At 42.1% G+C, this 18,368-nt stretch overlaps 2 protein-coding genes across 2 annotated transcripts; both read right to left on the bottom strand.

The window, feature by feature from the left end:
• Nucleotides 1-752: 752 nt before the first annotated feature.
• LOC118469153 (heat shock protein beta-7-like) lies at nt 753-1,776 on the bottom strand. The gene is made up of 3 exons (XM_035940869.2): nt 1,526-1,776; nt 1,277-1,410; nt 753-936 (listed from the first exon to the last, which is right to left on the bottom strand). Exons 1-3 carry the CDS (start codon nt 1,602-1,604, stop codon nt 802-804), a joined length of 348 nt encoding a protein of 115 aa, XP_035796762.2. The 5' UTR covers nt 1,605-1,776; the 3' UTR covers nt 753-801.
• Nucleotides 1,777-4,312: 2,536 nt separating this feature from the next.
• On the bottom strand, nt 4,313-17,472 carry epha2a (eph receptor A2 a). The gene is made up of 17 exons (XM_023293985.3): nt 17,295-17,472; nt 16,398-16,465; nt 14,258-14,894; nt 10,277-10,432; nt 9,835-10,167; nt 9,273-9,400; nt 8,958-9,135; nt 8,761-8,863; nt 8,445-8,497; nt 8,215-8,340; nt 7,938-8,123; nt 7,767-7,828; nt 7,295-7,504; nt 6,943-7,092; nt 6,481-6,674; nt 5,897-6,052; nt 4,313-5,139 (listed from the first exon to the last, which is right to left on the bottom strand). Exons 1-17 carry the CDS (start codon nt 17,368-17,370, stop codon nt 5,031-5,033), a joined length of 2,925 nt encoding a protein of 974 aa, XP_023149753.2. The 5' UTR covers nt 17,371-17,472; the 3' UTR covers nt 4,313-5,030.
• Between the last annotated feature and the right edge of the window lie 896 nt (nt 17,473-18,368).

Genomic DNA, 18,368 nt, shown 5'->3' with positions numbered 1-18,368 from the left:
GAGGACGGCAACGCTGCGATCCAGCTGTAATCCAGACGCTGTGGTTCAGACGACGCTGATCTTCACCACGGTTCACGGCAGGAGAGACCCGACAGGACGAGTCGCGGCTGCATTGGGCGCAACGACGAGCACCGGAGATCGGGGGCGGGCAGTGGACCACCCATTGGCCAGGTGTGGACGTCTGGACACCTGGATGGATGCGGACGGAGACAGGAGACTCCGGGGCAGCGGCGGCGGACAGACGAGGAAAGGATTCTTTTGGATCGAGGTCTAATAAAGGAGGTACCACACATACATATGGCCATTATATAAAAGTGTGCACACAACTATCTATTTGAAATACCAAAACATTGGGCCAAAACAAAGTAAAACTAACTTTATTTCATTTATTACTTACTTATTTATTTATTTATTTATTTATTACTTCCTGAAGGTTTTACAAATTTTCAGAAATTTGGGGATTTTTTTGCTAAATTTTTGGATTTTTTTCAGACAAGGAAACAATATTTTTTGGTTCCCGTAAATGAGGACAACAGGAGGGTTAAAATAGCATTCACAGTGTTTTTGAGTTCATGTGCACTGGCATGGTAGCTCCTCATGTTTCCCACGGTTCCTGAATGGTGCATGTGGCGATTCTATTGTCCACCGCAGGATGGCGCTAAACTCCAGTGTTTCACTCGAGAGTCCCTGGGTGACAAAGTCCTTGTTTTACATGTAGAGAAATGCACCAAAGCAATGAAGACAAATAAAAAGAGGCTTGATATGTTTTAATTTAAATATCATACACAGACATGTTAGTTTTTAAAATATCCTGTGAGCTCTGACGGTCAAGACCCCACTGCTCTCCAGGGACATGCTCACAGATGTGGGGTCCACGTCTGATGGCAGTTTGCATCGGTGGGAAAATATATTAGTGACCGAGCCATCCTCCCCCAGCTGCATGATTCAAACAATAATCATGAGAACATCAAGAAGCCAGAAATGAAATCAGCAAAGTTTTACTGCTTTCTTTCTCAACACTGAAACAGTAATAGATCCAAAGCTAATGTCAGAATCAAGATCTCTGAGGCGTAAGATGTGTGTAAAATGTTTAAATTCCTTAAATCCCGTGCGCTCTAGTTTCAGTTTAAAAGAAAAGCTGTAGGCCTTGACTCTACTTACTGAAAATTTTGAAATAAGATCTGTAATGTGTTACATGATCCCCAAGATCCAGCTTCTGTCATTGATCAGCCCCTACTAAGCTGATTATGAAAAATGACTATAATAAATATCTCACCTTCTCTGCATGGACCTCTATTAGGTTGTTGGAGGATGTGACAATAACATCCTCTGGAGAAAATTCACTCACATCAACTGTAAACAGGAAAATGTCTCCCAACACCTGGATCTTCCCAGTAGGACCTGAATGACCTGAAACATTCATTTACAGATTCAGTCTTAAATGTCCAAACTTTTGGTACTTACTGGTAGAATAGTCTGCAGGGCTAAAATTCAAAGTATCTGCATCAACCGTTGTTCTTCTGACCTGTAAATTTGTGTTCTCTGGTGCTGTTCAGAGGAAGTGATCCTGAACATTCAGAGAAATTACTTCCATTTTCCTCCATAAAGGCTGAAGAAGTGGATTATTTCTGCCGTAGATGTGTGCAGTCCAACAGAGGTCGATCTAATCTCGTAATTTCTCCTTTGGCTGTCTTAAAACTGTCACCATATATGAGTCTTTTATAGGCCACTATATGCTACTGGGTGTGGATGTGGTTTGGACTCTGAATGGTTCAGCTCAACTGGAACATGACACAGATTGCAGATATTTAATGTGTCACAACTGTTGTAAAGGGGCACGAGATTTTTGGCCGCACCCCTGCCTGCCTGGAAGCGTGTTTGTCTTTGTGTTTGTGTGTGAGAAACTGAGATGTAAAGAGATATGCTATAATTATCAGATGTCGCACTGTGTGAGCTGTCAATATCAAATTTAAGCCCAAAAGGTCATAAAATCACTCACATAGCATCTGTAATCTAATTGGGCTTTCTCGTAACAAAAACAGCACAGGAGCAATGAATGTCCAGTGATGCAGAGGGGAAATTTAACTTGGCTGAGCGGCAGTGGTATGATGGAGCACAGTAGTGTGTAGGTGTGACATTCTGCTCCACCTTGGAAAAGTCACAGAGGCTCATCAACTCCATCTGGATGACAGGCATCACCAAACAAGCTCTATGAGGCTGCACTGGTCACTGCACAGCCAACTATTACCTTCATATTGTCAGCTGTAACAAAGGCTGTCATGCTAAATCATGTGATTCTCTACAATGTCTAGCATTGGATAAGCGAATATGTTTTTTTAAAATGTGATAATAAAAGACAATTTTGTTAGTTCTGAACACTTTGTATTAAGTGTTTCTGATGCGGATGGTACTTGTTGCCATTTATTTATAAAATATGTTCCTTTCTGGTCATTTAAACCTCTAAAATCTCATCTGTGTATCAAGATTACATTTTTTTTGTTTTTCCAATGAAAATAACCCCTTCCTGCTTTAAAATGTCGTACATATACCTCTAAACTGTTGCTTCCTCTAGATTGTGCAGATCGAGGAAGTTTCCGCTTCTCTCTTCATCCACTCAATCCCACTTGATGCAACTCGAGCACACTAGCTCACCTACAACTCTGTTTAAACACTGATAAACTACTGCGTTACACAATAAGTTGTAATACACTGTCTGGCCAAAAAAAAGTTGCACACTAATATTTTGTTGGACTGCCTTTAGCTATAAAAATGGGACTCATTCGTTGTGGCATCGCTTTGGTAAGCTTCTGCAATGTCACATCATTTAATTCTGTCCAGAGATACATTCATTTTTCACCAAGATCATATTGATGATGGGAGAGTCAGACAAAGTTTTCTCCAGAACATCCCAAAGATTCTCAGTGGGGCTGAGGTCTGGACTCTGTGGAGGACAATCCATCTCATGCTCCCTGATCCATTCATTCTCAATGTGAGCCCCATGAATCCTGGCATCATCTTCTTGGAACCTGCACATACCATCAGGGAAGAAAAACTCCACTGATGGAAAGACCTGGTCATTCAGTATCTTCAGGTAGTCAGCTGACCTCATTCTTTGGGAACATAACGTTGGTGAACCTGACCAACCCCAGATCATAACCCAAACCCCCACAGACTGGTAGACACTAGCCATGATGAGTTCATCACTTTGGAACAGGATAAATCTTGTTCCCTGAAGATGATGGTTCACCACTATCCTTCCAGGTTTTAATAATGCATTGGGCAATTCTTAACCTGATTTTAGTATCTTCATCTTCTTAGTTGTTTTCTTTGCTTGATGCAGGCCAATAATTTGACCCTTCTGAGACAGATTATCATCCTTTCCATGACCACAGGAGATGTCTTCTGTTATGGTTGTTTAAGAAGTGAGAAGCTCCTCACTGCATCAGCTAGGGTTAAATAAGCTGTTGCAGTTGAAACATATTCATCACTGCAGTAATTATCCAATGGAAGGCTCTTACCTATTTGCTTAGTTAAATCCAGGTGGCGATGTTTTTTTTTTTTGCCAGGCCGTGTATTTGAGTAACTGAGACATGCGTGTTCGAAGTGAAAACTGATTCTGAAGAATAATGATTTATAAAGCCCCGCTTGCCCCCCTGCAACCTGCGGGGATTGGGTCCTTATGTGTATTAAGTATAAAACCCTGGAAATCTGAATCTGTGCTGTCGCTGCCCTCCCTGGTACACTGCAGTTTTAAGGTGGGAATGCTCAGGATTGGTGTTGGCTCCTTATTTAGCTCATGAAGTGTGTTCTAGAATATAAGAAACACCATATGGTCATGCTAACAATATAAAGAATTTGATGTTCACCTGAAGGTGTCTTTAAAGTCAACTGTGTTTTTATAGCATGCTAATAACCAAACAGCACAGCTAAGACTAATGGAAATATACTTTTAAAGATATTTGTTGAAACACCAAAGCTCGAAACATTTTTTTAAGTTCATGGCAGGAGGTGAAAAGTCAGCCGATAATGACAAGACATGTGACTTGGAACCACAAATGTCAACCTGCTCTTGATGCTAAAAGTAAAGTGTGCGATCATCAAAACTGGCAGGATTTATTGCCGAGGGACCACAAGTATCTGTATGAACTTTCATAGCAATCCATCCAGTTGGTTGTGGAGATATTTCAGTGTGGACCAAAGTGGACGGACCAATTTATTGCCACTGCCATCCATGCAGTGATGGCATGACTCTGAAAGCATGACTCTAAAAACAAACACGTTGATTGCTGCTGAGTGCACGAGAGCGATCCAGTCACAATGCAACGCTTTTATTTAAACACAAAAATACACCGCCTGGCAAACATGCACCAGGTTATTTCTCATGTAACAAATAACATAAATATAAAATAAAAATAAATATTAAATAAAAAAGGACAGTTGTAAGACATGATGTAAACAAACAGAAGAAGAAAATGCATGGTGTGGTACAGAGACTGACTACAAAACATAAGAATATGTGATTCTTTACCCTGAGTGGAATAATGATTCCAAAATTTAAAAGTAAGTCTCATTGATCACAAAAAAGTAAAACAAAACAGATTTAAGGATCCAGAAACTCTGGCAGGATTTTAAAAAGTGAGTGCTTGGAAGAAGTTGCCCTTGAGCAGGAAGAGCCTTGAATATTTCAGTCATTCAGTAAATACAAGGCCAAGCACTCGCACGATCTCACATTTTGCACTTATATTGTTTTACTCTCTACATCATATAACTTGTATATGTTCAACATATTTAACCTTTTTTTTTATATAAAGATAAATTATTTCTCTTCTGTTATAAAGTACATAAATGTGTTCAGTCTCAGTCCTTTCTGAGTGGCTTGGAGGGTCCTCTTCACTCATGCCACACTGTGCCACAGGAAAAAATAAAAACCCAGCAGCGTAGCTCAGTTTCACCCCCCACTTCAGTCCTTGTCATCCGTGAGTGAAATGGCATGGTCGGTCAGTGCACTTTGATTTGGAGGAATGCTTAGATCACACTGCAAACACGCTGAGAGAGCTGGTCTCGTCTTTCAGGCCCAGGATGCTGTATACTATCCTCTTCATGTGACCGGGCAAACGGACTCCAATGTTCCTGATGTCCCTGCAGGAAAAACATAAAGGATACCATTTCAGTACGCTAAACTCTATATAGACTGTTTTCCAAAAAAAGAAGTGACAGTGGTTGTGGTGGAGCAGGGATCCATTTCCTAACAAGTGGCACTTGTAGTATTGGAAAGATTGTGGAGTAGTTCAACTTGTATTGTTTTATATTTCCAAATCCATATATTGGTGATGGTAACACATAACCAGTTGAAATTGATAGTTTAAATATGCAAAAAAGATAGCTAAAAGTTGTGAATAAATCATCAAAAAAGCTAAATGTAATGGACAAATGGTTAAAATAGTTGGCTAATAATAGCTATCAGCTGTAATAGATAACTACAAGTCATTGATAAATGGTTAAAATGTTTGAAACATCCCCAAGTGATTAAAGCATAAATGGTTGATCTAAAAAACTGACCATTCAATAGGATTTAAACATTATTGTTTTATAATATTAACATAATTTCAAAAGACAGATGGTGTCAGTGAAGGGCTACTTGAGTTCCTCTGACATGACAGTGGGGCACATTTGACAAATAAGGTTGGGAACCACGGCTGCTAAAGTTATGGCAGCAGAGAATGACAGGAATGACACGGGCCGAGGCGGAGTGGGGTATTCCTGCATTCACAAACTGGATAACAAATGTTCAAGCTGAGAGCTCAATACTTTCTCTGTGTTGCTAGAAAATGTGGCTTAGCGCCAGATAAATCAGTGCAGCATGACAGAGCTGCACTGTTGCCATTTGTGCACTTACTCATGCCTCAAAGTGAGCACCTGCTCCATGGTCGTTATCCCAGCGCGAGCGAAGCTCTCGTTGTACTGGCCCATTTTGATGGATTCCAGCCACTCAGGCACCGACCTGAACATGGTGCCGTCACAGCCGCTGGTGCTGGGCAGGCGGATGGACACGCTGTGGGGAGCAACGGATATTTGGATTAGTCATCATTTACAGCTGCCTAAAATACACTAAGTGCATGTGATGATGTTTAAACAGGAAATAACCAGTTTTATTGTCAACATATGGAAAACTGGGTAGCTGCAAATTATGCCTGCCTTAGTCTCTTGTACAAGTCATTTTGGACTGTGTATAGTAGCTCCTACCCAAGAAATACTCCTACACACAAGTCCCTGTTTTTTGTACTGCTTAAAGATATTTGAAGTAACATGTTACCAAATATATTTAACTGACTATTCCTTTAAAACACATTAAATGAGTATCACTTTGTTTATATGTCTGATAAAGAAGTTTATAACCAATTACTGTTCTTTACTATTTTTCATTTGGTCTGTTTAATTTTGTGACCAAATCATAAAGTTCAATAAAGACAGTGTTCGTACCGTGGATCAAAGTCGGCAATGGTTTTTAAAGACTCTGGGCTCCGCAGAAGTTTGTCCAAAATGTTGACGATGTCTGAGAAGCGAGGTCGCTTGGAGCGGTCGTGTTGCCAACACTGAAGCATGAGCTGGTAGATGGCGGATGGGCAGTCCATTGGAGCAGGAAGCCTGAAGGCCTCGTTGATAGCCTTCATGACCTGAGGAAGAGAGCCAGGCAGACTGAAGTCAGCGGTTACATTTAAGGAGCATTTATGACTGTAGTGTCGGACAGAGTTTGAACAGGCAGCAGTCCAATAAAGTGCTGTGCTCGTATGTTGATATTAACAGTTAATTTGAAGTGGACGGGGGGAAACAACACCACACCTCTGCAGAAACTCTCAGTGCGAATATACATTAAAGTTTGACCTAAATAGGTCAAAACAATTTCTCATCCCAACCATAAGTGTTGTGGCAGATGAAGCATACCTCATGGTTGCTCATGTCCCAGTAGGGTCGTTCTCCATATGCCATGACTTCCCACATGACGATACCGAAGCTCCACACATCGCTGGCTGAAGTGAACTTCCTGTATTCGATAGCCTCAGGGGCAGTCCAGCGGATGGGGATTTTACCTCCCTGACAGAAAATAACCATTAACAAATCATATTTAATGGACGAAGGGAGTGGAAACATGAGGCGCTGAAAGACCAACACCTTAGATTGGACACTTGGGACTAAGAATACAATTAATAATCTGCCATTTGTTACAAGACGAAAAAGCAAGGGTTGTTCTCTCTTATTATATTTTTAGGCTGTGAACTCTAGCTGTTCCACTTACTCTGGTTGTGTAGGTTCCCTCAGCATCGTTCTCCAGGATACGCGACAGGCCAAAATCAGACACTTTACACTCCAGGCTGCTGTTGACCAGAACGTTTCTTGCTGCCAGGTCCCGATGCACATAGCTCATGTCAGACAGGTATTTCATGCCAGCAGCTATTCCACGCAGCATTCCGACAAGCTGGTACGGAGGAATCTCTCCATCACGGTCCTAAAGGACAAAATAGATGCTTGTGTAAAAACATTTCTGTTTTTATTGGAAAAGTATATGATGATAAAACAGAAAGTGGCATAAAGGGGACAACAGGACATATAAAGCATGCAGAGAAATTATGAAAAAACATGCAAAGTAGGAAAAAAATCTTTTGGATCCGACATTCCGAGGAATACAAAAATGAAGGAATTATATCAAGTTTAAGTCTGAAGCTAATGTCATCTGACCCTTTCATCCACTTCGGAATACATGCACCTACCTTCAGATATGTGTCGAGAGCTCCGTTCTCCATGTATTCTGTAACAATCATGGCAGGCTTAACTGAAAATTAAAACAAACAAAAAGATGTTAAGTAAAAGTAAAGTATACAAGAAGTTGACTGAAATTGATTAAATGGCTATTGAACTTCTATCTGAGGTTATTGACTCACATTTGGTGACGACTCCCTCCAGGCGGATGATATTGGGATGTGAGAACTGACCCATGATGCTGGCCTCGCTCAAGAAGTCCTGCCTCTGTTTCTCTGAGTAGCCCGGCTTCAGGGTCTTGATCGCTACAGCCACCTCGCCTTTCCCAGGAGTCTTCATCACACCCCGAAACACCTCCCCAAACTCTCCTAAATTGTGAGACGCACAGCAAGAGGAAATATTACAAACTGTGTACTGAGATTTCATTAAATAGAGGGTAACTGATTTGACAACACTCACCAACGCCGATGACTTTTTGTTTGCTAATCGCACTTGGGTCAATTTCCGTGACAAACTTGTGGATGGCAATGTTAGGGTCCTCGTACATATGTGGGTCAACATATGTCTTCAGTGGCTTAAGCTGATCTGAGGAGGAATAATTACCAGAATATAAGGAAAAAATAATAACAAAATGAACAATTACGTCAGTAAATCGTAAAGAATTAATATTGCAGGGAAAGTTTGCTAACCTGATGAAAAGTAGGGATCTTCAGGCCCTCCCCTGCCATGAGAACGCAGTCGCCTGAAAGGAAAACAAGACTAATCACTATAGGACTACAAAGAATACAGACGGACTTATTAGTAATTGCAGCTCTGAAAAACATGAAGGGTGTATTCAATAGCAACACTGGCTATTACTCAAAAACTCTGCCGGACTGCGATACCGGAGTGTCCTTCATTTACTCCAGCTTGTGGCACATAATCACACAGTTGGAAGGCCTGTAGATAATATTTATCTTAATGACACACATGTTGAATGTGGATATAAAGTGTGCTGTTACCAACCGTTTACGCAGCAGCAGGACGCCCACCACAACGAGCAGAATAACCGCGACTCCAACTACAGCTCCCATCACCATGGTGGACTTGTTCTGGATCTGAGACTCAGCTGCACAAATCCCAGAAAGACAAACATTTATCAGTTCCTGAAGGTTTACACAGAGAAGCATTTGAGCTTTCGTAGATTTTAAGTCTTCCTTTACCTAATTGTGAAGTATGAAACTCGTGCTCCACGCTGTAGCTGCCAGGGTTGCCCTCCGGACTCAGAGCCTGAACCCGAAACATATAAGTAGTGTCTGGAGTGAGGTCATTAATCTGGACGGAGTTTTTCTCCAAAATTAGGACTGTGTAGGTGGTAACATCACGTTCGCCATCGTCATCCTGCAAACAGAAAAGAAAAAGTGTGCAGATTAGACTCATTTATCTTAACAAATGTTCATCCTAATTAAAACTTGAACAGCGTAAGTTTTGTTTAACGGATAAAAAATTACAAAAGCGCTCAAAACCCTCCATCTTACTTTTCTGCGGTACATAAGCTCGTAGCGGTGACTAATGTGGGCTGGAGGTCTGCGAGACAGACTCCAGGAAAGAGACAGACTGGTGGGGCCACGATCATCCAGATGGATCAACGTCACCTTGGGGGGATCTAAGAGTCGGCGAGAGACAGAAAGCAAAATAATGGTTAGTGACTAATCATACTCTTTGGACAGGACATTTGGAAATGAAAGCCTTTGGGATTCAGTGGGTCAGACTGAATTCCTCTCCATGTAGTGAGTCAGTTTTTTATGCAGCCCTTTGACTGATAGCTACAGTATTACATGAAAAATGGTTAAACCGTTTTTCTTAACTCTAATGTTCTCTTTGCGATCAGCGGTCCTCTGTAATTGCTCAAAAGACATACTGAACATAGTTTTAATCACATAGTTTTATAGGAATTGCTGATACACCTGAAATGTCACATCACAACTGTAAAACCTATAGTGGTTGTGACACATATAGTACAGTCTTTGGGACCTCAAACAATGAGGAAGTAAAGTCAATGCCTGAAAACACAAAATCCAAGCAAACAGAACAACTCACCTGTATAGTCCAGAGCGGTGGTGATGGTTGCAGCGGCCCTCTCATCACTGAACTCAGACACACCGCTGTGAGCCTCCACAGTGAACGTGTAGTTGAGATGAGAATCCAGGTCACTAACAATGACTGTGGTGTCCTGCAGGTCTGTAGGCCCCGTCTCATAGCGGATCTTCTCGCCGCAGGGAACGCACAAGCCCCCCTCGCAGTGCTCACACACCACACTGTAGGTGAGGTCCCTGCGGCCTCCGGTCACCAGCGGTGGACTCCAGGACAGCTGCAGCCTGCCCTCTGCTGACAGGGTGGTGGACAGGAGGTCACGAGGGGCACCTGGTGGAGCTTGGGGAGGAAGTAAATGACACCAAACAGTCAGAATAATCATCCAAACTGCGTTGAATGAGCTAGAAGTTGACGTTCTCTATAGAGGTGACAGTGAGTGGATGGTTACCAGAGCAAGCTGATGTAGGAGGGTCTGAAGGGGAGCGGAAGAAACCTTCCTCACATAGACATTCTGTGGCGCCGGCTGCTGAGGGCTTGGTGTTATCAGGACAAACGTGACATAATTCGTTCGATACTGATGGTTTGAAGTAGCCCGGTTTACATTCTGTGTGAGAGAAAAAAGGCGTATTTAAGCATGACATATGAAAGAGTCAAACACAGGAAGGAATGAATGATCAAAATGCAAACAGTAAGGCTGTCTCTGTAATACTAGCCCCTTCCACCCAACAGGAAGCATTTGTTGTGAGTAACCTATAATCACAGAGTCTTTGTATTCAGAGGAATGAACTGGGATTTCCCTGACGATCTGCCTTTACTCGCCTTTTTCGCCTGGAGGCCTAATCTCAGGTCACACTGCCAGTGTCAACCGGATGACAGGGGAGCATTAAATTTATCAGGTGACCTGATCTGCCTTTCCCCACTGAACTCTCAGCTCATGTTCTCTGGCAGATAATATTTGTGTTTTTGCCAAAGGAAATGGCACTTTGGACACTGGTAGGGTGCTGTAATGGACATTTCAGCACATGGACAAACAGCCTTCCAGGGCATGAGAGGTTAATGAACATGCAGACAGGACAGAAATCACAACGCAAGAGATGCAACTCAGTCTGAGCCTGGAGTTTCCTCCCATTCTTCCTTCCTTCCGCTAACCCCCGACACCAGTTGCAAATTACAGCATCCAAGGTTGAATAGTTAGCGGACAAGAGAATCAGGAAAGCGGAAAAGCTGGAGACAAGCATGATATTCTGTGTTTTTATGGAAACAGATGCACATATTTTCTAACTGTGGTAATGCCTGTGAGCACAGAGAAACAACAGAAAAAGTTTGGATCATATGAAAGGTCTCCTCTCTCTGCTTTCATTCTGCGGTCTCCCTAGGGAGCCGTCTTTCATCTGGCCCCTGTGCTGGTGGCCGAGAGAAAAGGTCGAGGGAACCTTGGATTGAAGACGTGGTCGCATTACTTCGCCACCAAAGCAGAAGGACCTTTGCACCCCAAGTACTTCTGCAGTGGAGGAGAAGGAGCAGGTTGAGTTTGATCAGAAGGGATAAGGATGAATAGATAGACGGATGGGGGATGGGGGTAAAGGTCTGGAGTCCCAACAGAAGTTCTCTCTGGGGAGTCACTTGGCGGCAGAGGGGGTGTAGGTGAGGCTTTTCGCATAAGAAAAGGGGGCCAGCCCATTTCATCTTGAGCCGGAGCAGCAGGACCTCTGTCACGTACCAAAGAAACTCCAGCCCTATTCATCTATTGTCTGTGAGATTGGACAGAGTGGTGCCATAAATATGTTGCATTACTCATTATACAGTTGGCGGCATGTGTGCAGAGCAAGAATGCAAACATCGTTAATGCAATCTTTCACAATACTGGATCTCTATATTTGCGCATAGATTTTAGCTTCAGACATAATTTTGTTAATAGTTTTTCTCGAATATCCTTTTGAATGGTGATCCCAAACTCTCACACATCCAACAAAGTTTTCTTTTCACTTGTTGATGGAAATTCTGGTTCTAACTGTCCCAAACTCTCTTTGACTACAACACCTGTGAAAAGGACTTATGTTCCGCACCGGTGCATCTGTTAATTGAATCTGTTTTTTGCTCTTTGTGTCGGCCCATTGTTCTAATGAGTGGGAACATGGATTAGGGAGCTCGTTGCGTGTGTTAACAACCGGATGAAAGAGCAAAGGGAGGCAAAGCGGGGCATGTCATTGGCTAACAGCTGTCCTGTTGCTCTACTAATCCTCTTGACTAAATTACACTCCACACCTAACTAAGCAGCCACGAAACTAACCTCCCTCATGCACCAACTGTCGACTCACTCCCCACCCTCCGACTCTGAGCAAGGACAACCTGCTTATTTGTGTCAGTCAGCATTCCTCCTCATCTCACTTTACTTCCTTTTCCCACAACAGTTGGGCTCTTCAGTGGAATCCACATGCAGGCCACGAGCCTCTCTCAATATCAGTTTCTCTGGTTAACATAAAAAATTGTAATGAGGCACTGGGTTTCACACATTTGGAGTTTTGGCTGGCAGAAGCTCCAACATGATGCTTTAATTGTGCAATAAAACAGGTTCCCTGAATCCTAAAAATGAGATCATGAGCCAGATTTTGAAATCACAACTTTTCCCATCACAAATATTTCCTGTCTTCTTGTGCCATCTTCCGTTTCAGGTGCTTGACTCAGGGTCACCAGGGACCTCAAAGACTGAAACATTCCTCTGTTGTGACTTGCCTTCCTCTCCTACTCAGTTTTCATTTTTCCAACCTCTGTACAAGACTCCTGCTTTGAAAAGTGATACTTTTCTTTAAACTGTATGTTGGCCTGAGATTTTTTTAATAATTACATCTTTATTTAGTCTATATAATGTTGCAACATAGTAAAAAGTGTGTACATTTCTGAAATCCACAGCTGATGTCCTCGAATATCTTGCATTAAAACCCAAAAGATATTCAATTTAGCGGAATATAAAACACTGAAGCAAGTTAAACGGAACCGGTAGCCTTGTTGTATTTTCGGAAGCAAACAATAATTAAACAAATCATCTGTTAAAAGTTTATCTGATGATTAACTACTCAAATAATTGCTTCATTCTTACAACTGATATGCCCATGTAGAGGAACTGACTGTGCCAGTCAAGGTGACTCGGACCATCAGGAGTCATAAACCGCAGCCTGACTCAGTCTAACCTCTGATAGGCGTGTCAACCTCATCCCTGTAATCTGTGGTTCCTGTCGCCTTAGCAACTTGTCCAAAACAAATACTTGCGAGGAGAAGACACACCACTCAGGTACTCATTCTGACACATTCACACGGCCCTTCCTTTAGTCAATCAGTGCTGTAGGTGACGCGAGGATGTAAGAATTCCTTTCAGAAATCCCCACAGCATGCTGTGCCCTTCCTCCTTCCTTCCTTTTCTCTCTGTACCGTCTCTCCTCCCACGTTTCCTCCAGACAGTTCAACACACCACACCCCAGAATGCCAAAAGACAGGCCAGCGTCCACAGGAACAGTAGGAGTGCTTACAGTACGAACACCACAGCTGCGTCTTTTTTTCATAGACACACAGGTCTTTCTCCAGGGCACCACATTCCACAAACTTTTTGCATACTTTACCTTAGTTTTGGTTGCCCATAGTTTCAAAATTATATGTGGCTCTGCTCCTTTTTATGTGATCTTAAAAGTAACCTTTCCATAACCTTTCTAAATGCAGTGAGTGACACACGGATCAATTTAGGAACTTTTAGAATTATGTAAAATACATTTTTTTTTTGAATTGACAATAAGTTGATCAAGCTGCCAAATCATTTCATTTTGTTTTTAACTCTTCTTTTGCTTTTAATTGGTCCTCAATTTTGACTAAGCACTGAATTGTGGGACAACAGTCTCCATCAACACCACATTCAACATACTTTTGTCATTTTTACAATGTAAACACAGCAAAGTCCACAGAATTAGGACACAACTTCTTGCACTGTACATTATCACCTCAGGCCATTGACCAATCCATAAAACAGCCAAGCCCCATTCCTGAAACCTGAGAGAAAAGCAGTGGAAAGAATGTGCTATTGGCCAACAGGTAAAGAGATGAGGAGGCATCAGTGGGGGGACCGTTGAAGTTTCCTCACAGATTTTTATCTATTTGATCTGGAGAAATCCATGGATACACTAAAATATTAACAAAACAAATAGATTGAGACATCTGCCTCCTCTGTTTTCCCTTGCCTAATCCTGCTGTAACTCCCCTACACACTGATTTGGAGTGTTTTTGCAGCAGATTTCCAAACAAACCAGACACAATTAACATTCCTGTGTACTCATTCCTCCCACCATGACAAGTTAGTGGTTGGAGGTGTTTCATCTGCTACAACTCCCAAAACAACGCAAATACGTCTCAGTTGAGTGCGTGGCACATTTCTGGCAGTGCTTACCTTGGCAGGAATCCCCGGTGGTTTCATAGCCCGCTAGGCACTGGCACTGACCCACAGGAACCACCCATTCACCCTCAGCTGTGCAGTAGATGCGTGGGGTGGCCTGACTGACGGCGTTCTCTACACAGACGCCCTCCACCTCCCTGAGAGTATCTGCCACTGTCTCCGGGAAGGCCGCCAAGCTCTGCACCGTGGACGGGCACGTCTTGTAGTACACTCTGACAGACAGCAGCGCCACACAAGCCCCCATGTCCTGAAACGCCAGGTAGAAGCCTTTTTTGGACAGCGGTCCCACCGTCTTCGTCTCCGTGTTGACTTTCAGTACGCGGCCCCGAGTGACCTCGTCAGGAGCAATGGTGGCCACTTTGCGGAACTGTCCTTTACGGAAGTTGGTTCCCACGTCGGCGTCGGCCTCTGAGATGAAAAGGTTGAAGGTTTCTTTGCAGGCAATGGAGGCGCCATCAAAAGTGTTGCAGTCTCGCACAACGAAAAGCAGCTCCACAGAGACTCGTGACGTCCCCGGGCGCCGCTGGATGAATGTCGTACGCAACCAGTTGTCCTGTTCAGTAGTGTCAATGCTACAAACACTGTAGGTATAGAAAAGTGAGCCGTTCACCACCGTCTGGACTATCTCCCACTGTAGAATGCAAAGAGATAAAGACAGAGGAGAGGGATCAGCTTCAGGGGCAAAAGTCACTGTTACCAAGCAACAATAATGAAAGGAGAAAAGGCATTTTTTCCAGGGAATAAGTATGGGGTTCAGACACTTTGTTCTTGCCAAAAACCAGTTTTATTGATGAGACACCTCTTCTTTCATGCTCACTGAGAAGCCTGTAAAGTGCAGAAGTGAGCTCTTTTTTCCCCACACATTAAGATTATTGGCCTGGACATGTGCTGCACTCACGACGTGTGTGGTTTTCCACCGACACACAAGGGTGCATGTGTGTGACACATAAATCCAGCAAATACTACTGTAGAATGCCAACTAACATTTATGGCAGTTAAATGAGCTTTATAAGCACAGCGCTGCTGAAGGCATGGCAGCAAAATTGGCACCAATTAAGACTTTTTAAGAGAGGGAAGCAATGACGAGTAAAAGATGAAAAGCCTCAATTTAACATTAAAATTTAACACCTCATATGTTAGCACTTCAGGTGGGTTTCAAGGAATAAATCGTTGGTTAAACTTGCAGTACTGATGTTAGAAAAGAGAGGCAGCAAATACTGGATAAATTTCAACTATTTCAAAAAAGTTTATTTAGTAGCATTAGATTAAAACTGCACTTCATGACTGTCTGAGCCTTTAAACTTTTATTTAATACTCGTAAGCATTAACCAACAATTGTCTACTCAAGATGGTAACAGTGGAATTAGAAAAAATACTGTTCAAATAATCATTTAATTATCCCGTGTCCAATTTTAAGCACACAACTGTGAAACAAGTTGCACAAGAGCAAAGCACGTTAAGATAGACAAAAGGAAATCCTATCTGATCCCACGACAAGCCTTAGATCTTTGAGAACAGTCACACAAGAAACGAAGCCCACACACACTTGAACTGGCCATGTCCTGTTGCTTTTTTTAGATGGAAAGCCACTGAACTATAGATAGGGTCGGCACGGATGGTTCTGCACAGATGGACCAGACTTTCTTTTTCTTAACCTTGAGTCCTCCCATTGTGCATTATCTTATTACTACTATCTCTAAATTCAGACGGGGATCTTGAGGAAAAATAAAGAGAGACATCTTAAAATTTTGTTTTATGGCTTAGTGTTGGAGTGAAAACGGCCTACTGTGACCGTGAAAAATGCACTTTGGTACTGTAAATTCAAATGTAGGTTGAACCCTGACATTTTAATGGCATTCATAAGTTCTTTATGAAAGGGTAGCATTAACACAAGGCTAGCGGAGCTCCGCCAAACCTCATCTAGCTGCCACTCATTCCATCTCTCCCAGAGAGCTTTTTTAGTGGGCTGAATGAGCAGGAAGAGGCCTCTGTTATTGTCACCAAGTAAATTCTTCCAAAAAAAAAAAACAAACAAAAAAACACGAGCTCATGTATTTGTTGCACTACTGAGAAATACAGTTTTGAGAAGTGCACCTGAAGTCTTAAAAATGCCTGTTGAGGTATAAATACTCACTCCGTTCTCATATGGCAAAGTCAGCCACCCCAACTCCGATCCTGAAGCTCTCATATCCAGCAATACTTCTGCAGGGACAAAAAGAAAAATCATACGTTTCATGAGCACAGAAACAACTGATTACACCTCATGATGCACCAAAGAAAATAACTCAGCACGATGTAATTAAAATGCAGCCATTAAGGAAAGCCACTATACAAATGTAATAGCCTGAGTAATTTTACAGACTTTATTCTCCTGTGGGAACGACAGCAGGGTGTTCAGCTATATATTAGTTATTGGGCTGTTAAATAAGTAGCTTTGATTTGACTGTACAGCTGAATTCTTTGGCTTGATCCTGGGGCCATCAGCTTTATGGGGGGCACATGCCATGCTTTGACGTTTTAATCGAGCATGTCGGTCTGATTCAGGACTTCATTGACCGTGTCCTCCAGGTCCACGGTACAGGACTAATAATGTCTGAGAAAGGCGTGGGCAGTTAAATTGCCATGACGAGAGAAATACATGAATCTGCGCCACAAGTGAAACAATAAAGTCCTGACATGTTAAAGCATCAAACAGGTGCCCCTTTAGTCCTAAAGTTGACCAAAGCGATTTATTTAACAAAGCCTGTTATTGATATAAAACGACTTTTATTCGTTGAAAAATATTTTAATTATTCAGAGAATGACTAATAGGTAAGAGATTTATTCAAATCACGCCGCGTTTGATTATCTTTTAAGAAGTGACTACAAAAAACAGATATAGAAACAGAAAGGAAAGTTTTATGACAAAAAGAGGGATTTAAAGTCGACAATGGCCAAATTCCAACCTCCTGACTCATAAGGTGCGGTAGGTTACAGCTGGACTACACTTTATCTCCATAGTTTAAAAAAAAAAAAAAAAAAAAGTACTTACGTTCTTTCGACTGGAGGCTGACGAACACTCGGGTAACGAACAGAAACAGGAATAAGCTGGCTCCACGCGGCTCCATGTTTCCACACAACTTTTAAAAAGTCGTGTTCGTGAATCTTAAAGTCTCTCCTCCGTCCGTCTCCGACTCTTCTGCTCCAAATACTTCACTCCAGCGGCTCAGTGCGCACAGAGCCAGCAGCCCATTCAGAAACAGGTGGCGTCATCGCCCCGCCTCGCGCCCCCTGGAATGCGGAAGGTTTCCTAATATGGAGCTCAGGGGGCGGGGCCAAGCGTGACCGCTTCACCCGTTTCATTGAAAAAGATGTGGACGCCTTCACGAGCTGCCCTGTCAATGTATTGATTTTTAAATGGACCGTTTAACCAATGAGTAAATATTAAATCAATAAACTCTTTAAAATCTAATGTCTAACATCACATGATGTAGTACTTCATGCTTTGTGTCTGAACCAGAGTGAACTGTTACACTACAGAATCTACTGTTTGCACCTTCTGTTTGCATACAAAACCTGTACATATGCTCTCATACAACTGCACCTTGTATGCACTGTTTGCACTACTATAAGCCATTAAATGTTCAACGTGCAATAGCCAGAAGTGTAGCACCAGTTACACTACTGTTTTAATACTGCCCATTTTACACTAAATAATACACCAAATAAGCTTTTCTTTAACAATTGACCATTTCAGACTGTATTTTCTTGAAAATTGTATTTTTAAAAAACTGTCTGATTGTATGGATGCACCAACAGTATTGTGGCTAAATTTTGTTGTACAATTAAAGAATTCTATTATTTTCTATTCCAATAAAGTGTATCCCAGATAAAATAAAAAACCTATCTTAATGTAACAAATGGGAGGAGTGACCATCCACTGACTAAGTAAAAATACAAATATCATAATGCAAATGCACAGTAAACAACACCATGTAATTACAACTCAACATCTGTTCCAATTATCATACATTCTATGGCACCAACTCAAACTAAAAGAGATTCTTTGCAGTGATGCAGAAAATAAGAATCCCCAAAATTGCCTCAAATAACCATTGTAAATGCT

The sequence above is a fragment of the Amphiprion ocellaris genome, chromosome 5 (genome assembly GCF_022539595.1).
Source record: "Amphiprion ocellaris isolate individual 3 ecotype Okinawa chromosome 5, ASM2253959v1, whole genome shotgun sequence".
Classification (NCBI taxonomy): domain Eukaryota; kingdom Metazoa; phylum Chordata; class Actinopteri; family Pomacentridae; genus Amphiprion; species Amphiprion ocellaris.
The sequence above is the reverse complement of the archived record's forward strand: the minus strand, read 5'-3'. Positions and strand labels throughout refer to the sequence as shown.

What these genes read in the sequence shown, in the direction of transcription:
- LOC118469153 (XM_035940869.2), bottom strand. Translation starts at nt 1,604, where the DNA reads ATGGAGGAAAATGGAAGTAATTTCTCTGAATGTTCAGGATCACTTCCT. An exon ending in CAGAGAACACAAATTTACAG is followed by an intron (nt 1,411 to 1,525) that starts GTCAGAAGAACA and finishes TGAATGTTTCAG; the next exon opens with GTCATTCAGGTCCTACTGGG. An exon ending in TAGAGGTCCATGCAGAGAAG is followed by an intron (nt 937 to 1,276) that starts GTGAGATATTTA and finishes TGAATCATGCAG; the next exon opens with CTGGGGGAGGATGGCTCGGT.
- epha2a (XM_023293985.3), bottom strand. Translation starts at nt 17,370, where the DNA reads ATGGAGCCGCGTGGAGCCAGCTTATTCCTGTTTCTGTTCGTTACCCGA. An exon ending in CACCGCTCTGGACTATACAG is followed by an intron (nt 9,401 to 9,834) that starts GTGAGTTGTTCT and finishes GCCGACTCTTAG; the next exon opens with ATCCCCCCAAGGTGACGTTG. An exon ending in AGCTTATGTACCGCAGAAAA is followed by an intron (nt 9,136 to 9,272) that starts GTAAGATGGAGG and finishes TTCTGTTTGCAG; the next exon opens with GATGACGATGGCGAACGTGA.